The sequence below is a fragment of the Paroedura picta genome, chromosome 12 (assembly GCF_049243985.1).
Source record: "Paroedura picta isolate Pp20150507F chromosome 12, Ppicta_v3.0, whole genome shotgun sequence".
Classification (NCBI taxonomy): Eukaryota; Metazoa; Chordata; class Lepidosauria; order Squamata; family Gekkonidae; genus Paroedura; species Paroedura picta.
In genome coordinates, this window is record NC_135380.1 from 45,194,263 (window position 1) to 45,221,167 (window position 26,905).

Here is a 26,905-nt window from a genome sequence, read left to right on the forward strand (position 1 = left end):
AGCATTCACCTTTGAAAACCAGAATAGAAGTACTGAAGTACCAATTTTTGCACAAGTGAGAGGAACAACCACTGAGAAAAATTCCCTTTGAAAATGGGAGATATCTGGAACCCATTCTGGTTGGATGCTATAATAAGACTTTTTACTTTTCTTTATCCTGTATTAATTTTGTTAAGGTTGTTAGTAGCCTTGGGATAGGTTTTCCCCCCCTTTTTGTGTAGACACTACAAACCGTCCCCTCAGGGTGCATTTGCCCACCTCTGGCTGGTGTCTCAACTGTGACAGATCTAGCCTCAGGGATCTAGCCACAGGGATCCATGCCTTACATCTAGGCTGAACTATTGCAATGCACTGCACTTAAGCTACCTTTGAAAGGTGTTCAGAAGCTTCAGCTAGTGCAGAATGCTGTGGCTAGACTGCTGGTCAGGTTAGCTAGTGGGAGCATATATACCACAGCAATTATACTTTATACCACAGCAATTAATGCTGGCCACTGACCCACTCCTCAATTCAAGGTGTTGGTTTTGTCCTTTAAATCTCTACATGGCTTGGGATGGAGGCATCCAAAGTACTGTCTTCTCTTATACGTTCCTACCTGAAAATTAATAGAGGCCCTCCAAGACAGTCCCACCAATCAAAGAAGCTTGTCTGGTGGAGGCACATGGGAGCCCTGCTGGCAGGAGCTCATGGTTACAGTAGTCCATGGAGAACCAGAGTTTGGCCACCCCAGGGATAGCCTTTCAGTTGCAGGGAATCTTTGGCATGTCTACATCAGCCTGCAGGTGGGCATATGGCCATTAATCAGTATCAGCCCATGGTCAGCTAAGGTGCCCAGTGTGGACTAAGAATTCAAAATGAGGACTTTCCCACCAGCATCTCTCTATCATGAGTGGATAAGGCTGAAGGCAGATGATACCTTATTGAGCTAATGCAGCTCCAGGTCTGTGCAGTGCCTTGATGAGAAGCTTCTAGGAGAGTTGTACATCTGCCACCAAGGTGGAAAACTGGGTACATACATTGGGATTGATACAGTCCTCCTTCAATTTAAATGGCTCTTTGTTCCACAGAAGGAACTTGCATCCCTCATGCAATTCTCTTCATCTATAATGGAGGAAGTCTCTGTATGCGGGAGACAGGCTTCAGACATTGCCTGGGGACATGGTAGAATCTACCCAGCTGTTAATTTTCTCTGCTATGGTTAAGTCGATGAAGGACAGTGCTGATAACAGAATGGCAGCTAAGAGAGAACTGAGGCTGTCCATTAAAATTTTGGTTACAGCCTCACTGATCCTAGTTCATAATGCACAAGAAAATCATAATCTGAAGAAACGTGTTTGTTTTTAAAATAGAAAGTTTAATAAATGAAAATAAACAATACACATTACCCCACGGAAAAGAGAGTCAGTAGTCACTGTATAAATCCGTGGAAGACACTTGGGCAAAATCAACAGCCACCAGAAAAGCGGATATGCACCCTCTTATGAAGTCTATCTGCAGAGGTCTCTCCAGCCAATGAAAGCCAAAAACACTCAGGCAGGCAGGGTCTGTCATCCAAACAGAGTTTTCAGTAGCGCCGGTTCATCTTCTTGAATTTCTCATAATGATAGTCATCTGTTGCTTTCTCATTTGGTGGACGTTTGCGATTAAGAGGGGATCCTGAAAGAAAACCAACAGACAAATGATCACAGATGACTGCCTTTAAATGAAGCCAAAGATGGAACGTGATAACCAGCACAGTATTTTTAGAAGGAAATGGATGGAACAATCTCAAGGGAAGGCAGGGAAAAGCCAGCCCCCTCCCTCTCCTGTACATGGATCCAGCTCTAGCTGCATGCCTCGTCCCCAGATATTGCTACCAGAGAGCAAAGAGACAGGCAGGCACTCCTGTGCATGGATTCTGGCAGAGAGCCCTCCAGGTATCACTACCACTAAGGCTAGACAGAGAAGAGAGAAGCAGATACTCAGTTCCTGCCCACCCTCCTGCATCCATCAGAGACAGGCAGGGAGGTAATCAGACACCTCTGACTCACACCTAGATCCAACTCAGCTAAGGATTCTTAGACAAGTTACAGCAATATCCAAACAATATCCAACATCCAAGACAAACAACTAAAATTCCCCCTAAAACCAACTCCGGGGGTGGGCATGGAAAACAATCTCAAGTTGCCCATGGAATAGTCCAGAATAGTCAACCTCCCTCCCCAGAAACGGTAAATGTGAGACTGGTCGGAACTGTCCGGGTCCCACAGATCCAGCGATGGTTTCTTAAGGAGAGGGCAAACCACCACCTCCTTCAGCAGCTCAGGGAACTCCCCAGATTGTAGGGAGCAGTTGACAATATCCATTCCGCAGCCCCCCCCTTTTGAGGAACCAAGACAGGCAGGGATCAAGGGGATAAGTAGTAGCCCTCAACTTCCCCAGCAACCTGTCCACTTCAGATACAGAGAGCCACCTGAAGCCATCAAATGTTACCTCCAAAGACAGCCAACAGGCCTCCAATTCATTTACTGTATCAATTGTCGTGGGAAGGTTGCAGCGGAGTGACAAGACTTTATCCGCAAAATAGCTCACTAATGCCTCACAGCCAAGATCCATTTTCCTCATGTTTTGGCACCCTTCCACGAGGGCAGTAAGAGACCAAACTAGTGAGAGCCTGCAGACGTGATTTCCGTAGCAAAAAAAATCACGTTTTGCCAATTTCACCACCATCTCATATGCCCTTAAAGGTAAAGGTATCCGCTGTGCAAGCACCGAGTCATGTCTGACCCTTGGGGTGACACCCTCTAGCGTTTTCATGGCAGACTCAATACGGGGTGGTTTGCCAGTGCCTTCCCCAGTCATTACTGTTTACCCCCCAGCAAGCTGGGTACTCATTTTACCGAGCTCGGAAGGATGGAAGGCTGAGTCAACCTTGAGCCGGCTGCTGGGATTGAACTCCCAGCCTCATGGGCAGAGATTTCAGACTGCATGTCTGCTGCCTTACCACTCTGCGCCACAAGAGGCTCTTCATACGTCCTTATAAGCGTGCAATAAGATGTTCTTGTAGCCTCATCACAAGTAGTCCAACAATGCAGGAAACTCACAGCCAACATTCCATGCCCAGATGATTCCCCCCCCCCCCCAAAAAAAAATCCAGACTCCCTGGCCACTCTGGCCTGGAGGAAATTCGCCTCCTGACCACAAAGTGGCGATTAGCATTTCTCTGGGCATGCAAGAAAGGGCCACAAGAGCCAAGCACAGACACAGTCTAAGTTCACAGATTCAGCATTTCTGTCAAATGACTAGCCTCTGGTTACAAACTTCCAAAAAAGCAGAACCCACCACCTCCCAAGGAAGCCTGTTCCACTGAGGAACCACTCTGTCAGGGACTTCTTCCAGATGTTTAGCTGAAAATTCTTTTGAATTAATTTCAACCCACTGGTTTTGGTCCAACCCTCTGAGGCAACAGAAAACAATTCTGCTCCATCCTCTATGTGACAGCCTTTCAGACAGTTTGTCTGCATCCTTCTTCAATTGTGGTGCCTAAAACTGAACACAGCACTCTAAGTGAAATCTAACCAGAGCAAAGCACAATCTGGACATTATACTACTTTTGATACAGCCCCAAATTACATTTTTAGCCACCAAGTCACCCTGCTGACTCATGTTCTGTGTATGGTCTACTAAGACCCCTAGATCCTTTTTGCACATACTACTGCCAAGACAGGTCTCCCCCATCCTATAATTCTGTATTTGATTTTTCCTACCTAAATACAAAACTTTTTTCACTATTGAAATTCATCTGATTCTGTCTTCTGGTGTGTTTAATAAACACCCCCTCTATTCCCTCATCCAAATAATTTATGAATACGTTGAACAACACAGGCCCCAGGACAGATCCCTGAGGAACTCCACTTGTCACTCCAAGAAGATGATGAAGCATTAACAAGCACCCTATCGATCCACCTAACAGTAATAGGATCCATGCGACATTTTACTAACTTGTCAACAAGAATATCACGTGGAACCTTATTAAAATCTCCTTGGAGATTTTTTTTTTACATCTAATAGAAATGTAAAAATAAAAAGAATTCCAGAAAGTTGGATGGGCATTACTACAGAAGAAACTTACGCTCTGGTTCAGGTTTCTCCGTGTCCCCCACTCTCAGTGGCCGAGCTTTAGGTTCCTCTTTGTTCCTTCTCACAGGTGCATTCAGCTCTTCATGATAAACTGAAAGGAAACACCCAACCAATTTGGAATACTGAGGTGGTTAAACTGTCAAACTAGTACTGAGGAGACATGGGTTCAAATTCCTACCCAGCTTGGAACCTTCATGAGAGACCTTGGGCCAGTCACCGTTTCTTAACCTCACGTATTTCACAAGGTTACTGGGAGGACAAGATGGGGGAGACACTAGGGGCCATTCTGCACCAGGATCTATGTGGCAAATTGGTTGCGGGACAAAAAAACGCCATTTTAAATTGTGGAATTCGTTGTTATGCATACCTGGCTTTGTAGTGGAATCCAGTTGCGTTTCTATAGTTTCCCACAGGTTTCCGGTCTCGGCAAAAATCGCTAGCCAGGAAGCGATATTGCCGAGCTCGTCCTGCCCCTGGCCGTCAAGCAGCCAATGGGTGGCCGTTATCATGATCCCAAAAAGCCCCTTTCCCTTTAAGGAAGTTTAAAAAAAACACACACACACACGTTGCAATGAATCTGCGTTGATTCGTTGCAACGGAGAGACCCATCTAGGTAGCAGGTGGTGTTTGAGCTGCCGTTTCATCGTTGCCACGCTCCCCCCGAGTGAAAAAAAATAATTAACCCCCCCCCCCCGGCACGGGGCGCGATTTAAGGCCGAAAATACAGTGGAAAATAAAGGGAAAATAAACCAGCAAACGGGGCTGTGTGTTGTTTCGTGCTTGGTGACTTAAAACAGCTCTGCAGCCAGGGAAGCCTCGCTGGGTAAACGAAGGCTCGCCAGTGCATTGATCTCCGCTCGCTTGGAGAAAAAAAAATGGCGATCGCTTCGCTGGAAGATCAGAGGAGAGAGCTAGGGGGAGGGACTTTGCAGAAACCGCAACAATGGTAACGCACAGAACTTTCCCGCTAGTGTTGCAGATTGGTTGCAAGAGTGTAGCGCTTTCCAGAGGGTGAATCCACTTTTTGGGATTTCCCTGAAAGCGCTACAATGTAGCGCTTTTTGCGGATCGGTTTCAGGAGTGTTGCAGATTGTCAACGACGTTGTGCATGACAGCAAAACAGTAGCGATTTCAATTTGTAACCATTGTGCTATTTTGGACGAGTGCGGAATGGCCCTATGTGTGCCTCCCTCAACTGTTTGGAAGAAATGCTAAATAAAAAGTATCTCCAAATATCAGAATAGAACTAGTTGGGTATTTGTAAATAATTTGACTCCAAATACAGCCCGGTAACTGACAGTGGGGCCCAAACAGATGCTTTTTAATAATAATAATAAAAATTAAAAACTTTATTTTTATAGCCCACCCTTCCTGGCTGGCTCAGGGCAAAGGTTGCCAGGTCCAATGCAGGCCCCTGGGCCAACATCTAGTGAAATCACTGTGTGGATGAGCCAACCTAAGTTCAGTGGGCAAAGCAACCACCCCCACCCCCCACCCCCCACACACTCACATCTGTTGTGCTGGACGTAGTTCACAGCCATGTTTGTGGGAACAAATGAGGTTTCACTGTCTTTCTTTTTATTCTGCTGTTCGGCCAAGAGGCGTGCTTTGGCCTCTTCAGTGGAAATAATATTTTTGATTTTTGCTCTAAATGGACAAAGGAAGAAAGCAAAACAATCAAAGAAGCTTCATAGAGGGTGAGATGGCACCTCCCCTTCTGCCCCTCCCCCCAATCTTCACTGCTTCAGACTGCCTTTGAAGCATGGCCATGGTCAAGCCCCTCGCCTATGGAGAGTAGGGAGTAGGTGATTTTAAGCCCAGTGTGCCCCACCTGGATGCCATCCTCCTGTCACCTGCTCTGGGCACTCCTGTCTGCTGAAGGACAGTGGGCAGCCCCTACGGACAGGACTGTTTCTATGGCACTGCCTCCATTATGGATTGCCTGGTGCCTAATCCGCTGCTTTTCAGGCACCAGGGAAAATCTGCTATTTGCAGTGTTTGGAATCTTCTATTTGCAGTGCAGCCCCTTTCTTGTTGTTTGCATCTGCTACTTTCATTGTTGTTTTACTCCAGTGTTGTATCTGCTGGTTTTGCTCAGCACCACTGAACCTTCTTTGTGCTGCCACTCCAAATCCTCGTCCATTGTTCTCACAGTCCTTGTAGATGGGTTTATTAATACCAGACTTTTGTTGTTGGGTGTCTCCACTCTGCCAACTGCCTGGCGCATTCCTAAGGATAGTTCTGCCTACACATAACCTAAAGAGCTCTGCCCAGCCAGCCAGCCAGCCAGCCCACCAGCCAGCCAGCGCCACCTTCCCTTTTAACATACAAATCCTGAAGGAACAAGAGCCCTTAATCACTCACTCAATTCCAAGGTCCACTTCTGGAATGCCGCTCAGCATCTGATTGGACAGCATCTCTTCCGTCTTCTTGGCTGAAGAGACACGGATGCTCTCTGGTAACTCGTAGAGACAGTCCTCTGCATTCTTCTGCTTCACTTTCTGTTCCTCGTTCTCCACAATCCCCTTCCTCTTCTTCAACTCGGTTTCAATGTACTTCATCCTGAACAGAAAATCCAAGCAACCCTCACATCAGATGCCAGTCCTCTTCTGACTTTAGTCAGGTCCATTCAGGCCCAGTGGGAAGGGCCTCAGCTAGTCTAGCTATGGCTGCCAGCCTCCAAGTGGTAGCTGGAAATCTCCTGGGATTACAACAGATCTCCAGCCAAGAGAGATCAGTTCCCTTGGAGAAAATGGCTGCTCTGGAAGGGGAACTCTATGGCATTATGCCCCATTCAACTGCCTTCCTTCCCCAAAACCAACACTCTTCAGGCTCTACTCCCAAAATCTCCAGGTATTCCCAACCCAGAGCTGGAAACTCTAAACTGAACCTTTGCTGGAAGAAAAAAAAACCCATTCAAGCCCTGCTTGACTGCCTGCCTAAACTTCTCCATACGCAGCCAGCTGGGTGACTCTGGGCTAATCATGGCTCTCTTAAGGCTGTTCTTGCAGTTCTCTTAGAGCTCTCTCAGCCCCACTGACCTCAAAACCCCACCTATATCTGTTGTGAGAAGCAGAATGGAAAGGTGTTTGTAAGCCGCTTTGAGACTCCTTTGGGTAGGTAAGAGCAAGATATAAAAAAACAGCCTTTCTTCTAAATTTAAATAACCATAGGGTTGGAAGGGACCTCCAAGGTCATCTAGTACAACCCCCTGCACAATGCAGGAACTCACAACTACCTACCTACCCACAGTGACCTCAATTTCATGCCCAAGTAATCCCCCCCCCAAATCTCCAGAATCCAGCCTGGCCTGGAGGAAATTCACCTACCATCCCACAGTGGCAATCTGCAATTTGTCAGAATCCCCAGTTTCTGCCATGATTTATTACGGTACTCTGAACCTTTATGTAACCATTTTGAAATGTACTCCCATTTCTCCTTCTGTCTGGTTCTTAGAGTTAAGCACCTTTCCCCAAGGTCACTGCTTGCCGCTTAGTTATCTCGTCTGGCTGGCCTCCCGGGCCTTGCACCTGCATCTCTGACTATTATGTCTGTTTGTTATGTGAATCTTAACAGGTCTGGGAAAGGCGGGAAACTGTTGGGATTAGAGCAGGGGGTTGACTTGTCCAGGGAGATCTGCTTGAATAAACAAACAACCATCTTTTACACAGGGGTGTTTTATTTATCATATTTTCTATATGTTTTATTTACAAGTCTGCAATCTTGACACAATTCCCTGGGGATGCCAGGAAAGGCCACAAGAGACAAACACCGGCACATCCCTTCTTGCCCACCCACTCACAATCTTTCATAAAATCAGCATCAGATGACTGTCTAGCCTCTGCTTAAAAATTCTAAAGGAGAACCCGCCACCTCCTGAAGAAACCTGTTCCACTAACGAACCGCTCTAACCATCAGGAACTTTTGGATGTTTAGCTGAAAATTCTTTTGAATTAATTTCAACCCACTGGTTCTGGTCCACCCTCTGGGACAACAGAAAACAACTCCGCTGCATCTTCTCTAAGACAGCCCTTCAAGTATTTGAGGATGGTTATCATATCACCACTCAGTTGTAATCTCTCCAGGCTAAATAGACCAAGCTCCCTCAACCTTTCCTCGTACGACTTGGCCTCCAAACCCCTCACCACCTTCGCATTCCTCCTCTGGACATGCTCCAGTTTCTCTACATCTTTCTTCAGTTGTGGTGACCCAAACTGAACACAGTACTCCAAGTGGGGTCTTACCAGAGCAGAGTAAAGCGATAACATTACCTTACGTGATCTGGACATTATAGTTCTTTTTATACAGCCCCAAATCCCGTTTCCCTTTTTATTTATTTTATTTTTATTGGACTCATGGTGGGTTACAAAATAAAATAAAACTCCATAATACAATAAAACTCCCATTAAGACCAATTAAAATTAACATTAACAATACACAAGCATGGCAGTAAGAACAAGCCCTCCCCCCTACAGAATGGCTCCCCGGCTGGGGCAAGAGGGCATCGTCTGCTGACCACTACTGATATATTACAGAAGTATGGTGGAGTATCTTCCCTTTAGCTTCTGAATCACACTAACTCATGTTCAGTGTCTGGTCTACTAAGACACCCCATAATCTTTTCACACACACTACTGCCAAGACAAATTCCCCCCATCCTATAGTGATGTGTCTGATTTTTTTTCCTATTTAAATGAGGAACTTTACATTTATCACCGCTGAAATTCATTTTAGCCTAGTTTTCTAGCCTGTCAAGATCATCTTGTATTCTCATTCTGTTGTGTTTGCTACCCCTCCCAGTTTAGTGTCATCTGCAAATTTAATAAGCACCCCCTCCATTCCTTCATCCAAATCATAAATATGTTGAACACAGGGCCCAAGACAGACCCCTGAGGTACTCCACTTGTCACTCCTCTCCAAGGAGATGACAAACCATTCAGAAGTACCCTTTGGGTGTGATGTGTCAACCAGTTCTCAATCCATCTAACAGTAAGAGAATCTATACCACATTTTACCAACTTGTCAACAAGAATATCATGCAGACCCTTATCAAAAGCCTTACTGAATCAAAGCAAATTATGTCCACAGCATTCCCATGATCTAGCAAGGTAGTAACTTTCTCAAAAACAGAGATAAGGTGAGTTTGACGTGACTTGCTCTTGAGAAAGCCATGCTGACTCTTAGTAATTATAGCTCTAGCTGCTCAAAGGCTGACTGATGCTTTGTTCTAAAATTTTGCCAGCTACAGATGTCAAGCTGACGGGTCGGTAGTTACCCGGATCCTCCTTTTTTTTCCTTCTTGAAGATGGGGACAACATTTGTCCGTCTTCAGTCTTCTGACCCCTCACCTGTTCTCCAAGAATTGTCAAAAATAATGGACAGAGGCTCAGAAATGATATCTGCAAGTTCTTTTAGTACCCTTGGATACAATTCATCTGGCCCAGGATTTAGTTTCATTAAAAGAAACTAGGTGTTCTTGCACTACCACTACAGTAATCCTAGGCCACAACTCCCATCCTTCATCACGTGAAATGATTTTGCCATGTTGAGCACAATTCCCCTAGCAAGAGAAGATTGAAGAGAAGTAGGAATTGAGCAATTCAGCCTTCTCTTCATCACCTGTTACAATGTCACTTTCTGGTCCCCGCAATGGTTCTACCACGCCCTATTCTTTTTCTTACTTCGAATATAACTAAAGAACCCTTGTTTTTAGCATTTCTTGCTAGCCTAAGCTCTTATTGAGCTTTACCTTTTCTAACACTCTCCCTACAAGCATTAGTTATTTGTTTATATTCCTACTTGGTTATAAGGTCATCCTTCCATTTCCTAAATAAGTTTTTTTTATTATTCAATTCTTTTGAAAGCTGTTTATGGAGCCATCCTGGTTTCTTTAGGTTCCTCTCAGTTTTCCTTTTCAAGGGAATTGTCTGCAATTGTGCCTTCTGTATTTCACTTCTGAGAAACTCCCAACCTTCGTGGACTTCTATCTCCTTAAGTTTTTCTGACCATGGGATTCGACCAAACATAACTTTAAATTTCTTAAAATTTGCTTTCCAGCCTGTAGGTGTGGGTAGGTACAGCTTTTCCCTTCCACAAGATCATAAAGTGCTAAATCACATGGTCACTACTACCAAGCGTGCCCACAACTTTTACCTTGAAAACCACCTTTTCCCTATTGGTGAGAATTAAGTCTAAAAGAGCAGACCCTCGAGTTGTCCCTTCCACTTTCTGGGAAATGAAGTTGTTCTACATTTTCCAACATACATAAAGTTTATTACGTAAATAACTTCTAAAACTAAAAGAGAGAATGTACAGAGTGGAAAAAGAAATTGCTGAGATGTAGATTATTACAACACTCAAAACAATGGGATCTCTAGGACTCAACAAGGATATTGGTTTCTTATCTTGCTACATATGCTAACCTCATTCAGCTCTTATATCTGCATTCCTTACAATCCCCTCTTCTTTTTTTTCATTTGGGACAATGGGACAGTAATGTGATGTAATGTAATTTAATTTAGTATGTAATGTACAGTATTTGCTGGCGTATAAGACTACTTTTCCCCCCTGTAAAACATGCCTCCAAGTGGGGGGGTCGTCTTATACGCAGGGTGTACTTCAGTTGGGATAGACATAGCTGCCCATAGTGGCCCATAGTACTGTATTTTGAGTGGAAATGTTGGGGGGTCGTCTTATACGCCCTGTCGTCTTATACGCCGGCAAATACGGGTAATTTAATTTGTAATGTAATTTAGAATCTAACTCTCTGGTCTTAGGACAGGAGACCGAATTCAGCACAGCTTGTCACTTGTGTGGATGTGTCTTTGAATTACTTTGGTTCACAGTTGGGAAAGTGTCTGCCATTAATCACTAACCTTAACATTTTTATTCCCCTTATGTTTTTGTGAACGGCAGTTGATGCCAAAGGGCTGAGGAGCTCAAACTGTTGTTCTAGCAAGGGATTATTTGTTTTTCATTACTGCTGAGCTGCAAGGGAGGGTAGGATATAAATACAAATAAAGTGATCCATGCAATAGTCACTTCCAGGTTAGACTTCTGTAACTCACTCTATGTGGGCCTACCCTTGGCTTTGACCTGGAAATTACAGCTGGTACAAAATACAGCTGCAAGGGTCCTCACTGGGACACCTTGGAGGGCCCGTATTCAACCGTAGTTCCACCATCTCCACTGGTTAACAGTCTGTTTCTGAATCAAGTTCAAGGTATTCAGCCTTTAAGGCTATATGCGGCTTGGTCTCTACTTATCTGTGGTACCGCTTATCTGCTTATGCCCCCAACAGAGCATTCCGCTGTGTGGGTATGAATTTTCTGGCTGTCCTGGGCCCTCGGGATATGCATCTGGTATTGACCACAGCTAGGGCTTTTTCAGCTCTGGCCCCAACCTGGTGGAATGAGCTCCCGAAAGAGCTGTGGGTCCTGTCGGATTTGTCAGCTTTCCATAGGGCCTGTAAGATGGAGATCTTCCACCAGGCATATGGTTGAGGCCTTGGTGAGGTCCTGGAGTTGTCAACAGGGAATCCTTTAGTGTTGGTTAGATCCGGAGCCCCGCTCCCAATGAGAGAGCTTTTGACTGCAAGGTGGACAGGGGGTGGGAGTTAGAACTCTTGCATCGCCATCTTTTAATGTCAATGTTTAAGGGGGGGTGTTAAGGGTTGTGCTGGTTTTTATCTTTGTACCATAAAACGCTGCGAGTCAATTTGAGAGCGGCTGTATACAAATTCAAAAACACACAAACAAATAAAAGCTGCACATTTGTTGGATATTTTCATGATGCTGTTTACTAATCTACTGCTAATTTACTCTCTCCTTATATGTGTACTCTGATTCCTATTTCATTGTCTGAGGAGTGTGCATGCACATGAAAGCTTATACCTTGAATAAAACTTTGTTGGTCTTAAAGGTGCCATTGGACTCAATTTTTGTTCTGCTACTTCAAACCAACATAGCTAATCACCTGAATCTATAAATCACTTGGAATTTGAGAAACTTGCTGATAAAGAAAGTAGTGTTGGAAGGAAGGAAAGTTCTATGACAGGCCTTCTAAGCATGGTAGCTGTAACATGGTAGCTCCATGTCCAGAGTCACTACACTGCTGAATGCTATGAGGCCACAAGAGAGGATGCCCTGGCCTTTGCTCAACCCCCTGTGAACCTTCCAGAGCATCTGGTGGTCACTGTGTGAAACAGGACAATCTAATAAATGAGCCTTTGGTCTGATCAAGCAGGGCTCTTCTTAGGTTCTTATAAAACAACTTACATGTCAGCATCTTCATCTCTCCTGTTGGTCTCTGCTGAGAAGGAGGTCCCAAGATTGAGGTCCTCTTCTTCACTGATCCTGTTAAGAGACAGAAACAGAAACTCAAACCATCTGAATGAGCATCAAGAGAAGAATGAGAAACACTATGGTTCCATGCAGACATCATGCCGAACCATGGTTTGTACTCACTACAGATTAGAGCCAGGCCAGGGTTTGAGCTTCTAAATATGTAGTAGGCAAACTGTGGTTTATCCATTTAGTTTCATGAGTTTGCTCCCATCTCCATGGTGCATTAGCCATTGGAAGCAAGACTACAGCTGCAACCCTGATTTGTGAATTCAGGCAATTGTGAATTCTGGCATCCAATGATAACAGCCAGTTATTAATGCCAAACCATAATTAGCAAGAACCATGGTTTGCAAAATGAAAGTCAGACTATGGTTTATGATTTTGCTTCTCCCAGCCAACCACAAACCACAGCTTGTCAATTTAGACTTTATACCAAACCATGTTTAGCACAAGCCATGGCTTCCAATTGCAGCTTATTAATTTATCATAAACCATGTCGGTTCAAGTCCAATAATTTATTATATGGTCCAATACCATCAGAAAATATCATCCAAGCAAGAAATGGGCTGTATAGAAATCTAAATAAATAAATAAATAAAATGTTTGTTAATTCATCAAGTCATTGTAAAGAGTTGTACAGGACCTGTTCCTGCTTTTAAATCTAGTGCAGTTTTTCAAGCGGAATATGCTCCTCCAACAGTACCCGTGGCCCAGTAGTAACAATAACAATTTTCCTTTGCTCCTTTGATTAAGGAGATGGTTTTTAAGAAAACGACTGCGGCAATCATTACTACTTCACCCAGTATTCTTAGGGCACAACCCAGGCAAAGTCAAGCCCTTTCTAGCCTACTGCTTCCAACAGTAAACCACCACGAGCAAGCACGCCGGGAGTGGGGGTATAGAAATGTAATAAATAAACAAACATGTCTGAAAGCATTCTGCTGGCACCAGTGTGACTACCAAACACTCAGCAAACTGGCTCACAGTGCAGCCAAAACGTGAGTGAGTGAGCTGGAGCCAGCGTGGTGTAGAATGTTCATCTGTGGCTCTGGAAGATCTGGCCTCAGATCTCCCCTGAGTAAGAAAGCTTCCTAGATGACCTCAGCCCCAGCTCTCAGGCTGACCTACCACAAAGGGATGTTGCAGGGAGAAAAAGAGCAGGGGGGCCACCACATGTGCCATTCTGAGCTCCTTGAAGGCAGGATGGGATCAAAACGCAGCATTGTTTTATATCGCTCCCTCAGACATTTGTGGCACTTTGCAAAGTAACACTAGCTTCCCACCCACCCACCAAGGAATTTTACACTCAAAATTCCAAGCACCGGGGGGATGACAACAACAAGAGAAATAAGGATAACAAACGAGAAAGGCAGAAGTATAAATAGATTTTCATTGTCATTGTGTGTCATCAAGTCACTTCTGTCCTGCAACACATCCTGTGGTTCACTGCCTTGCTTCAGTCCTGCAACTCGAGGGTCCTAGTGGCTTCCTTGGCAGAGTCCATCCACCTCCTGCTGCCTTTTGCTTTCCCTGGCATGACTGTCTTTCCCAGGGACTCGCCTTCTCATGATAATTCCCCCCTCCCCCAACAAATCAATTTCAGTCCGGTTTCCTCTCCCCCTCCCCAATAGACTGGTCCCCAGGCAGGGTCTTGGGGCAGTTCTCGGGAGAGCGGATGGTACAGGCAGAAGCTGGTAGGTCATGGCCGAGCTTGAGGCTGTCTGACTTAAAACATCTGCTGGTTCCCCCCAACCTCAGACGCCCCCTTCCATGACAGGACAATCTGACCTACCCAAGGATTTGTAAATGTTATTGATCTGTTAAAATACGGTTCTGGTTGACATGTTATGTTATGATTGTTATTTGTCATATTGTTCTATGCAACTATTCTATGTCATTCTGTGTAAACCGCCCAGAGCCATATGGAAGGGCGGTATATAAATCAAAATAAATAATAAATAATGACATGACCAAAGTCTGATACCCTCAGTTTAATCATTTTAGCCTCTATGGCAAGTTCTGGCTCCATTCGATCTAGAACCCACTGGTTTGTCTCTTTGGCCGTCCATAAGTCCATAAAACTCTCCTCCAACATCATATTTTAAATTAATCCACTTTCTTCCTGTCGGCTTTCTCTATTGTCCAACTTTCACAGCCACGCACAGCAATGGGGAATACTACAGCATAAATTAACTTGACTTTGCTCAACAGCAACACATCTTTACATATAAGGATCTTCTCTCACGCTTTCTTGGCTGCTCTTCCCAGTTTCCATCTCATTGTGACTTCTTGCCTGCAGTCTCCCCTTTGGTTGATGATGGAGCCAAGGAACAGAAAATCTTGAAGAATTTCAATTCCCTCATCCCCATCCTTAAAGCTGTGTAGTGACCCAGCAGTGATTACTTCTGCCTTTTTGATGTTCAGCTGAAATTCTGCTTTGGCACTTTCAGTAGTTGTTTCTAGTCTTCTTTTCATTGTCATTAGCCTCTGTAAACTTCCTTGGCCACTTGGAAGATAGGGGGGTTTACTTAAACAGGGAGGTTAACATGGGATGAATGCTAACAAAGGGAGCTTAATCAACCAGTGACCTTTATAAATGTATACACATTTCTCCAGTTACAGATGCCCCCATTGCATGTCTATGATAACCCAGAAGCTAAATCTGGGTGGTTTCTTCCCTTTAAGCAACTTTTACAGGTACAGAAACCTTAAAATACATCTCCCTGGAGGTGTACCAGGGCTCTCAAAGCCCCCTATTCTACTTCATCCCTTCTTGCACATAATGAAGACACGTTCCATGGTGCAAGCTCCTGCCCACAGATGGGAGGGAAGCTGTCCAGACCAGGTTGTCTACCATGGCAATCCTAAGGACCTTTTTCTGGGACCACAGGGGAAAAACCTGAGATTTACTTCCTACTTCACTTCCTACCTTAGTGATATCTTTATGGCTATTGTTTCCTGCACTCTTGTCCCATGTTCCACAGCAAACACATTCTACTGAAGCCCTTGAGAGAGAATCCAGATGCACTCACCTGTCCTTGCCCCGTTCCTTCAGCTTCTTCATGTCCACCATTCCACCAGTCTTTATCTTAAAGGGGTCATCCTGTTGAAGAGAAAGATTTTTTAAAGGGGGGGGGGAGAGAGAGATCTAAATCCCTGCCTTATGAAGAAAGGTTGAGAGAGTTGAGTGTGTGCAGCTTGGAGGAGGGCTGTGTTTAACTACATAAAAGGTCGACAAGTTGAAGAGAGGGCCAACTTGTTCACTGCAGCTTTAGAGACAAGGACTAGGAGCAGTGGGGTCAAATTACTAGAATGGAGGTTCCCCTTCAATACTGAGAAGCATTTTCTGATGGATGGAATATGCTGCCTCAGAGGGATGTTGGAGTCTCTTTCATTGAAAGTTCTTCAGAGGAGACTGGATGACCCCCTGTCAGGAATGTGTGATCTTTAACTCCCTGAGAAGGGGGGGGGCTAAACTGGATGACCCTCACTGGTCTCTTCCAGCTTTGTCTGATTCTGATTCTATTTATTTCGGCATAAGGTGCTGGCACCCTGATCAGAATGGCCCTGGCTAGCCTGACCTCCTGATATCTTGGAAGCTAAGCAGAATCAACCTTGGTGAGCACTAGAATGGGAGACCACCGAGGAAACCCGGGTCATGACTCAGAGGCAGGCAATGGCAGACCACCTGGCCTTGTCTGTAGCCTTGATAACCCTACCAAGTTGCCACAAGTTGGCTGCAACTGGACCACCCCTTCCTCCCTCACCTTCAAGCTTCTGGCATTAACATTTATTATGTTGATTTTCACTCAATTGTAACTATTTGTTTGTTTGTTTGGTAATTTATTATATTTGTATGTCGTCTTCCCCAAGGCTCAGGGTGGTTCACATAAAACAGAACAGAAACAATACAGATAACTTCGATTAACAAAAATGAATGAAGTGAAACAACCAGCAACATGGAACCATAGAAAAATTAAACATTAAAGTAGCTCATACTGATAGCCCAGTGGGTTCGGCAGAACTGTAGTGGGTGCCAGAGGAGGGCCCTTGGGAAGTGATGGTACAGGTCGACCTCAACCAAATGCCTGGTGGAGGAGCTCCCTTTTGCAGGCCCTGCGGAACTGTTCAAGTTCCGTCAGGCCCCTGATCTCCTCTGGGAGCTCGCTCCACCAGGTGGGGGCCAGGATGGAGAAAGCTCTGGCCCTGATTGAGGCCAAGCAAAATTCCCTGGGGCCAGGGATCACCAGGAAGCTGGAATTGCTTCCTCAGGTATACTGGGCCCAGACTGCATATGGCCTTGAAGATAACCAGAACCTTGTCTGATCCGGAATTCATACGGGAGCCAGTGCAGCTGCTGGAGGATGGGCTGAACGTGGGACCTCTGTGGTGTTGCTGTGAGGACCTTGGCAGCTGTATTCTGGACTAGTTACAGTTTCCGGATCAAAGTCAAGGACAGGCCTGCGTTGAACAAGTTGCAGAAGTCCAGCCTAGAAGTGACTGTAGCATGGATCACTGTGGCGAGGTGTTCCAGAGCCAAGTAGGGCACTAGTAGTTTGGCTTGGCGAAGGTGGTAGAATGCCAGCTGTGCTACCGTTGCGACGTGAGCCTCCACTGAGAAGGAGGCATCAAGAATCATGCTCAGGTTCCTGGCGGAGTGGGCCACTGATAGCTGCACTCCGTCCAGGGTGGGTAAGCGCACTTCCTCGCTTGGGCCTTTCCTGCCCAACCACATGACCTCCGATTTTGAAGGGTTGAGCTTTCGACAACTCTGCTTGAGCCATCCCCTCATTGCTTCCAGGCAGCTGGCTAATGTTTCTGGGGGAGAGTCAGGGTGGCCATCCATCAGGAGGCAGAGCTGGGTGTCATCCGCATGTTGGTGGCAACCCAGCAAAAGCCTCCTCACCAGTTGAACAAGAGGGCGCATAAAGATATTGAATAGAATTGGAGAGAGAACTGCATGATGTACACCACCCTGAGCCAGCTCGCGAAGGCAGTATAGAAATCCAATAGATAATAATGTGGGCAGCAATTGATGGATCAGAAAAATTTGTATCCCCCCAGTTTCTCTAAAAATTTGACTAACGAAGTCTCAGAATCTGAAACAGTTTGGCTGCTCCGATTGGAGAAGCAGTGGCCTCCTGTCCTCTCTGCTCAGTCTTACCGTCAAGGTTGTCTCTTCTTGCAACTTCTCCCCCACAAGCAGGGCTGCAGCACTTGCCAAAAAGAGACATGCGAAAAAAAGGGTCAAGTCAGCCAGGAAGCCACTCCCCCCCCCCCCCCAGTTATTTTGAGCCTAACACAGCAGGCTGCACCCAACAGGTGCCAGTGCGTTTTTATTCTTCCCAGATACCTTTTTGTTATAATTCGCATCTGTGAGGACAGCCAGCTCCCATCTCGTTATCCAACGCAAACAGCACAATGGCATGCCCCACCCTAAATTGTCAAGCCTCCCCCCCCCCCACGGATCTGTGATAACATCAAATTGCCTGATCTCTTCCTGCCTGGGTCACATCAAAAACAACACAGGGCCGAATGGTCAGGCCGCACATCTTTTCTACTGTCCCTCTAAGAGGCTTCAAAGGTGCCTTTCTGGATATAAATGGGAACGGTTTCTTAGACCATTGGCCTCATTCTCCCAGATCCTAATTTCCATCGGGAGGGATCTTGCTAGAAAACAGCAATTAACCTAATCCTTGCCTGTCTCCCAGCTGTAGGGGGGGGGAAACGGGATTAAGGGTCTTCCTTTGCCTTCTGTCACACTGCGTGTCTGTATTGGTCCTCTGATTTTATGTAACTCTGGAATGATTTTTTAAGTAAATCCTTTCCTTTCCTTTCTACTGGCTGATCTCAGCATGGTTACTGGCCATCTCCAATCAGTGAACCCACAGAGGTTTGAGGGAGAATCCCCTTTACAGCATCCCTTAGACAGCTCCATAAAAAGAAAATTAATTAATTTAAAAATCTGCTGTACTGGGACTCATAGACAAAACCCAGTGCAGATGCTGAGGCCTCAGATCCATCGGTTTCCACCTTGGCTTGCTTGCCTGGCTGTAAAGAGAGACTGAAGGACTATTTGATGCAGCGGGGGTGGATAGGATTAGCAGCACAAGCTGTCGGCTTAGTACAGCAACAACACTCCCATAAGCTACTGATACTTCACCTACGCAGCAGGGGAAGACACAGCTGTGGGAGGGCAAAAAGGAGGAGGAAAAATTCCATGGGAAGCTACCAGTTCAAGGTGTTGGTGCAGTTTCATTTTCCAGCTCTTCGAGAGCCCCCCTACTGTGGGCACATGCTGTCCAAGGGGAAAACAGCAGCAAACTCCACAGCTTATCAAATTGGACAGCACACCGCACCACCAATGGCCAAGCCAGATGTCAGATCCAAACTGCACATCTGATTTCCTGGCAGCTCTCTGTAGTTCAGACATCAATGCCAGAGCACTGCTTGCCCTTGTGCCTGAGCCAAGCCACTGCCTTGGTGCAGTGGTTAAGAGAGTGACCATCTCTAACAGGCTTGGTTCTCCTCCACATGCAGCCAACTGGGTGACCTTGGGCCAGCCCCAGATTTCTCAGAGCTCTCTCTGCCCCACCTCCTCACAGGGGAGAGGAAGGCCAGGTGAGTGTAAGCTGCTTGGGGCTCCTTTGGGTAGTAAATATTGGAGTACAAAAACCAGCTCCTCTTTCAGCACATTAAAACTTCAGAAGAATGTAAATCAAAAAACAGACTTCCCTTCTATATTTAACCGCTCCTGCGGAACGGAATAAATAAAAGAGTAAGCCCTAAGGGGGAGGAGAAAGGGCGGGCTCTGTTCGGGATAAAAACTCGGAGGGCCCAATCAGGAGCCGCGAAGCTGCATTGGCTGCTTGATCACTCCAGGGCCAAGCAGCCAATGGGGAGCCGCGCAAAGCGTGGCTCCCCATTGGCTGCTTGGCCCACCCTTGCCTTACCTGGCTGGGGACTCACCGCACACAAGCCTTCCCCAACGGTGAGTACTGCCCACTGGCTTCCCCTCGCCCTCGCAAAAGGAGCAGGGACGCCGCGTCCCTGCTCCTTTCCTGCCTGGGGTCCCTTCCCGATGGCCAGCGCGCCACCACTTCCCCGCACCCAGACACACACACACACAACCCCCCTAGCCGCCCCCCCTCGTGCCGCCGCCCCTTCCACGCGGCCAGACACACACACATAGCCTCACCAGCCAAAACCCCTGGCCACCCCCTCCCCCGCAATTGCCCTGCCGCCGCTTCCCCGCGCCCACAGACACGCACACAAATAGCCACCCACCCTCAGCGCTCTCCCACCCCTTCCCCCACCCCACACACCCACTCCTCTCTACCCCTCTTCCCTCGCTACCTCCCCCTCCATATTCGCCCCCTCGCGATTCCCCCCCACCCTTCTCACCCCCCTGCCCCCTCCCATTTCACCTACCTCTCTGCCTGCCTTCCTTTTTTCCTTCTTACTTCCTGACTTACTCTATTTCTCCATCTCCTTCCTGTCTCTGTCTCTGTCTCTCCCTCTCACTTGCTTCCTGTCTTTCCCCTTTACTTCCTTTCTTTCTCCCTTCTACCCATCCCTTCAACCACCCCTTGCCCTTTTTTCTCCCTCCCCTTCCTCCTTTCCTCTTCTTCCTTTCCTACAGTCTGCCTCCCCATCCACTAGCACCCGCTGTATTTCTTCTACAGCGGGCTTAATTTCTACTATCTATATATTTGTTATATTACATATTTGCCAAAAGTAATAGCAAGCTTGCAGAAATGGCAAAAATAGGCAGTACTAAGTATACAGCCTTGCTGAAATTCATAATTTCATAAAGTTGAAAAAAAGGATTAGTTACAGAAATGTAAACTGTTCAAGGTAAACACTGCCCTGAGATGTCACAGTGAGGGACAGTAAATAAATGAATGAGTGAGTGAGTTAATGTGTCACAACAGAAATAAGCTGTATAGCATTTGTTAAACAGTAGCCAAAAAAACCTTTCAATGTAATGAGGGGGCTGCTGGGTAGAAAAATTTCATATTTCTTAGATTTTGCTATATATAATCTCCTTTTGATATGTATAATTATAATAAGTAAGCATTTTTTTCTTGTCTGTAATTTCACTTCATAATTACTTTGCTTCTCCAAAATTTAAAAAAAACATATCACAAAGCATTTCATTAGGAAAACAGGCAATGTAGCCAATGGGCAGGGTAATGGGACCCAGTTCTTCCAGCGGTGGGGTGCAGCAGAGACCACAGAAACCTTGTTCATAGAGTGCTCATCCAGCAGCAAGTTGAAACAGAAGTAACAGAAACTTTTTAAAAAACCTCTAGACTACTAGAAACTTGATTTTTTAAAAACAAAATCCCTCAAATGCCAAGCTTCTTGGCAGCCCAAATTTTGTGACAGTCATTGGTACAGACATGCTGCACCATGTCCAACGTTACGCAGCACGATTTGAGGGGATTCCAAGATGCCCCTTACCTCACTCCATTTTGCCTTCTCCGCAGGCTCTGCACTTCTTTTGCTTCTTCAAGTTTCATTCTGAAAAAAAAAACACCATGGTTACAACCAGACACGGGCTCTTAAGGAGGACTTAGAATACCGGTTGTTGGGGACCAACCACAGAAGAAGGGATGATGCTTTTATGCCTCATTTATAGGCCTGGCTTTCTGTTGTTGGAAATGGGATGCTGGACTAGACAACATCTGGGAAGGGCCCAAGCAAGATAACTGCCATTCACATTCTTCCTGAAACAGCTATAAATGGAACCTCATAGGGACTCTGCTTTATACTGCATCACACCATCGGTTCATCGAAGTGACACATGTCAGCAGCCTGACAGCAGCTCTCTAGGGCCCCAGGCTGAGGACTTTCCTGTCACCTACTGCCTGGTCCTTCTAGCTAGAAAAGCCAGGGACTGAATCTGGGACCATCTGCATGCAAAGCAGAGGCTCTATGTCTGAGCCTTCGCCCCTCCCCACGTACACAGATAGCATATCACTGCTGAGCAAACCCAGGAAGGGTACTGGTTCAAATCCTGCTTTGGTCACAAACTCACCTTGGGCAATCCCGTGGCTATTCAGAAGCTAGAGTTTGTGACAGTCACAAAAGAGCACTTATCTGAAGATGGGAGCAGTGATGCAAGAAAGTTCCTACCACAACATAACTTTTAAAAGTTTTTTTTTAATATTATTTATTTCGAAAAAAATAAATAAGAATATATGTTATATATGTGTGTATATATATGTGTGTATATATATATGTGTGTATATATATGTGTGTGTGTGTGTGTATGTATATATATATATATATATATATATATATATATATATATATATATATATATATATATATATATATATATATATATATATATATATATATATATATGAGATATAAGGGGGATTGAAGAAGAAGAAGAAGAGTTGGTTCTTATATGCCGCTTTTCCCTACCCGAAGGAGGCTCAAAGCGGCTTACAGTCCCCTTCCCATTCCTCTCCCCACAACAGAGACCCTGAGGGGTGGGTGAGGCTGAGAGAGCCCTGATATTCCGGCTTGGTCAGAACAGTTTTATCAGTGCCATGGCGAGCCCAAGGTCACCCAGCTGGCTGCATGTGGGGGGAGCGCAGAATCGAACCTGGCATGCCAGATTAGAAGTCCGCACTCCTAACCACTACACCAAACTGGCTCTCTGGCCTGGAGAAAAGGATAGGGGGTTATACAAAGCCATTAATATAATTTACTTTACACTACATAAAACATTCAGCATACAGGCAAAAGAAAAAGGTTCTTCTCAGCCTCCTCCTCCTCACAACTTTTTTTAGCCTTTAAAGTGCTCCTGGACTCTTGCTGCAACAGACAGACAAAAAAAGAGGGCTTGCTTGTCACAATCTCACACTCCACCCACCACCCTGGACTACATGACGGAAAATGTCCTGGTTTTGGAGCCAATCTCCAACTAGCCTTGATTTCTGGATGCAAGAGCCTTCCCTAATGGGCACAGCCCCTTCCTCACAGAGAGCTGTTTGTTACAAGGATAAAATGGAGTAGCAGAAAATGATATGAGCTTCTTTGGAATGCTGGTGGGGAGGAAAGCAGGATGTACATAAAGTAAATAAAAGTAAATTTTTAAAATTTCCTCAGCACCACCTGCATGACAGAATCCAAGGTTCACATTCAACATCAGATTCCTTCTTCTGCATGACAAACATGGTGTCATGACCCGGTTCCTCCAGACTCCATCCCCCACTGGTTGGGCAATATAAGAATAACAATGTAAGAATAACTGCCCTGTTCCTCCAAGGCAATAATTCCACAGGGTTAACAACGTCAGTCTACTATAGCCAAAACACACTGGATCCAAGCGGAACCTTAAAGACTAACAAAATCACCTCAAGCATTGGGCTTAAGTGGAAAGGTGGGGTACAGACCTAATTAAATTTACCCCATCATATGCTTTTATTCCATAAAAACCTTACAGTGCAATAGAACAAATTTTGAGTCTGATGGCACCTTTAAGACCAACAATATTTAAGTTTTGGTATACGCTTGCATGGGCATGCACGGTTCATCAGACATGTGCACACAAAAGCTTATACCCAAATATGTTGAACTGGCAAAGGTCCCCACTCTGATGTAAATTTTCCCTCCAAAATAAAGATATGTTGCCTCACAGACCATGAAGTGTCTGTCCCACCCGGTCATTGCCATATCTTGTGGCTTGATTCAGCCCAGGAACTTTAAAGGAGCCCATTTTTCTTAAACCATTGCCAGAATGGCAATGAGTTGTTGTTTTGAACCAGCCAACAAAGTATTTTATTTTACATAAAGGGGAACAATAGATGGGATGAAGAGTTCAAGCTTTTGAATACAAATCAATTATTTTACGGTTTAAAGTTCTTTGTCACAGACTTTTGAAAGATTTATTCAGCTTTTCTTGGGTATTAAGATTTTTCTTCACTTAGAAGCTTTGTTTCAGGGTTTAAACAGAACATTTATTTTTCTGATTTCTTATCAGTTCCTGTGAATTCTCCTGGTTTCTAGAAGAAGAATTGGTTCTTATACGCTGCTTTTCTCTACCCAAAGGAGTCTCAAAGCAGCTTACAATCACCTTCCCTTTCCTCTCCCCACAACAGACACCCTTTGAGGGAGGAGAGGCTAGGAGAGCCCTGAGATTACTGCTTGGTCAGAACAGCTTTATCAGTGCTGAGGCCAGCCCAAGGTCACCCAGCTGGTGGCATGTGGGGGAGCACAGAATCAAACTCAGCTCACCAGATTAGAAGTCTGCACTCCTAACCACTATACCAAGATACTCTTTTGCTAGAAGAACCAATTTCCTGCTGACTTCTGAGGAGTCTGAAGCACTTCTTTCCTCACACAGGTTTATGGACATCTTCACACCTGACTAACTGGACAGGGAGCCCCCTTCTCTCCTTAGAAGATTTCTCCCTCTCCTTTGGTCTGAATTGGGAGTATCACTTTACTGTCCAAATAACTGTCTCAGTTCTCCAGACACTATGCAGATCTGCTTTTAGTAAAGACTCTTAATTAAAATGTCCTCTTAGAGCAGATGTTCATCGAAGGCACAAGCAGGTTCTGTGCTCTTTCTCTCTGAATCAAAATAATCTCCCTCCAGCACACAGCTACTATATCTATTCCCTCACAGCTACTACTAGCTACTGAGAGCTATTATAGTGCTGTCAGTCACACCAGGATTAAACTTGGTTGGTCTTAAGGGTGTCATTGACTGGACTTAAACTTTGTTCTGTTGCTTCACACCAACATCGCAAGCCACCTGACTCTAGCACCGTGGTTCTCAACCTGGGGGTTGCAACCCCTTTGGGGGCCAATCGACCCTTTTCCCAGGGGTTGCCGAGGCCACTGCCACCTTCCTAATGGTGCAAGGGTTGCTGCTTCAGTGACCACGGAAGACCGAGGTTGCCAGTGCCACTGCGTGGAGGGGAGGGGTGCCAGTGGCATGCTAGCACTCACACGCACAGAGCTCTGCGCCTGCGTGAGGGCGCTAGCTGACGCACCGGCTCTGCCCCTCCCTTCTGCACTGCAGGCCGTCTCGGGTTTCTGTGATGGCCAGTGCACCAGAGCGCACAACTCTAGCCTGCCGATTGTCATGCCATCAGGTAGGTTGAGAACCACTGCCCTAGCACAATACCATGTTAGTCTGTTCCCCTCTTCAGTCTGTTCCCCACTGAGAACCAGTTTGGTGTAGTGGTTAGGAGTGCAGACTTCTAATCTGGCATGCCGGGTTCGATTCTGCATTCCCCCACATGCAACCAGCTGGGTGACCTTGGGCTCCCCACAGCACTGATAAAGCTGTTCTGATCAAGCAGTAATATCAGGGCTCTCTCAGCCTCACCCACCTCACAGGGTGTCTGTTGTGGGGAGAGGAAAGGGAAGGCGACTGTAAACCGCTTTTAGCCTCCTTTGGGTAGAGAAAAGTGGCATATAAGAACCAACCCTTCTTCTTCAGTAATATCAGGGCTCTCTCAGCCTCACCCACCTCACAGGGTGTCTGTTGTGGGGAGAGGAAAGGGAAGGCGACTGTAAACCGCTTTTAGCCTCCTTTGGGTAGAGAAAAGTGGCATATAAGAACCAACCCTTCTTCTTCAGTAATATCAGGGCTCTCTCAGCCTCACCCACCTCACAGGGTGTCTGTTGTGGGGAGAGGAAAGGGAAGGCGACTGTAAACCGCTTTTAGCCTCCTTTGGGTAGAGAAAAGTGGCATATAAGAACCAACTCTTCTTCTTCTTTCTCCAAGGTGCTCAGGACCTCATATGCCATTCTCATTGTTACCTGCACAACAACTTTGAAAAGTCAGCCAGATGCAGAATATTGGGTTGTCAGGTTGTGTCCCTTCACAGCAGGTGATGGGAAAGCAGGGCTGCCAGATGCAGGTTGAAAACTCCTGGAGGTTTAAGAGTGGACTTTGGGGTGGGCAAGGACCTCAGTGGGGTACAATGCCCTAGAGTCCCCCCTCCCAAGCGTCCATTTTCTCCAGGGGAGCTGATCTCTGACGTCTGGAGATGAGCTGGAATTCCAGGGGATCCCCAGGCCCCACCTGGAGGCTGGCATCCCTCAGTCCCCCTCCCAAGCAGCCCTTTCCTCCAGGGGAACTGATCTCTGCAGTCTGGGGATGAACTGGAATTCCAGGGGATCCCCAGGCCCCACCTGGAGGCTGGCACCCCATGGGAGATGAGGGGATAAGGTTGCCACCTCCAGATTGGGAAACTGCTGGCGATCTGGGGTTTAATGGAGCCGGAGGGGGAGAGAGGGCTCATTGGGGTGCAGTGCCGCAGAGCCCACCTTCCACATGCTTTCCAGGCGAACTGGTCTCTGCAGTCTGGAGAGGAGCTGTAATCCTGGGGGATCCCCAGGCCCCACCTGGAGGTTGGCATCCTGACGGCTTCAGCCCTCCAGCCCCCCAGCCCTCCAGCCCCGAGCGCACGAGAGAGACGCACCGGACCTCCTCGGCCACCAGCTGGTCCTCCTCGTCCTCGTCCTCGGAGTCCGCCTTCCTCCTGCGGAAAGACTTCCCTGCCGGCATGGTCCGCCGAGAGGGGCTGCGGCTGCAGCTGCGGCCCTGACAACGACGACCGAACTGCGCAGCCTCGCCGCCGCCAATGGCCGCGTCCGCGCTCCCGGCGCGCAGTGATGAGTCGGGGAAGCGCGCCGAAGCCGCCGCCCTGGCGCTCTTGCCCTTCGAAGGTCCGGGCAGGGCTGCCCAGCCAGCGGGCGCTCTCCGCGGGAGGCGAGGAGCCGGGGCGGGTTTCTGCGGAGCGGGGGCAGCAGAGCGCCCCGGAAGGGAGACGGCTTGTGGCTGTCGCTTGGCTCCTGAGAGCGGGGGCGAGTTGCAGCCAAGGCCGCACAGCCCTCTTTGGCCGAAGGACTTCCCGGTGCCGGGCAGGAAAATCCACTCCCCAAGTGCGCGGTTATTAGGCCGCGGGGCGCGCAGTGTCAGGAGCCCGCCAGGGAGGTGGACGACCGACCTGTCCCTTTCGGCAAAGATTTACTGTGCAGAGACATGCGGCTGAAGCTTTTCCTGACATCTCCGGATAATTTCAAGTGGGTCGCCGTGTTGGTCTGTAGCAGGAGAACAGCCCTTGAGTCCAGGGTCCATCTTTAAGAGCAGGGGTAGTCAAACTGGCCCCTCCAGATGTCCATGGACTACAATTCCCAGGAGCCCCCTGCCAGCGAATGCCCAAGCGAATGCTGGCAGGGGCTCCTGGGAATTGTAGTCCATGGACATCTGGAGGGCCGCAGTTTGACTACCCCTGTTTAAGAGCAACAAAGATCTATTCAAGGCGGGAGCTTCCGTGTGCAGGCACACTTCCTCAGACAATGGAACAGGGATCATAAGAGTTACTAATTTGCTGCTAATTTACTTTCTCCTGATATCTGTACTCTGATGATCCCTGTTCCATTGTCTGAGGAAGTGTGCC

The 26,905-nt window shown here is 46.7% G+C and overlaps 1 protein-coding gene across 1 annotated transcript; it reads right to left on the bottom strand.

Annotated features, from left to right (window-relative positions):
• Nucleotides 1-1,333: 1,333 nt before the first annotated feature.
• C12H9orf78 (chromosome 12 C9orf78 homolog) lies at nt 1,334-26,127 on the bottom strand. Its single transcript, XM_077305455.1, has 9 exons — nt 25,925-26,127; nt 20,931-20,990; nt 17,629-17,680; nt 15,497-15,567; nt 12,396-12,473; nt 6,484-6,681; nt 5,630-5,766; nt 4,112-4,210; nt 1,334-1,656 (listed from the first exon to the last, which is right to left on the bottom strand). Exons 1-9 carry the CDS (start codon nt 26,008-26,010, stop codon nt 1,565-1,567), a joined length of 873 nt encoding a protein of 290 aa, XP_077161570.1. The 5' UTR covers nt 26,011-26,127; the 3' UTR covers nt 1,334-1,564.
• Between the last annotated feature and the right edge of the window lie 778 nt (nt 26,128-26,905).

Coding starts and splice junctions, on each gene's coding strand:
- C12H9orf78 (XM_077305455.1), bottom strand. CDS start 26,010: ATGCCGGCAGGGAAGTCTTTCCGCAGGAGGAAGGCGGACTCCGAGGAC. Junction 17,681..20,930: donor AGAAGGCAAAATGGAGTGAG/GTAAGGGGCATC, acceptor CTTTTTGGCAAG/TGCTGCAGCCCTGCTTGTGG. Junction 4,211..5,629: donor CTACGTCCAGCACAACAGAT/GTGAGTGTGTGG, acceptor GTTTCCTTTCAG/TTTATCATGAAGAGCTGAAT.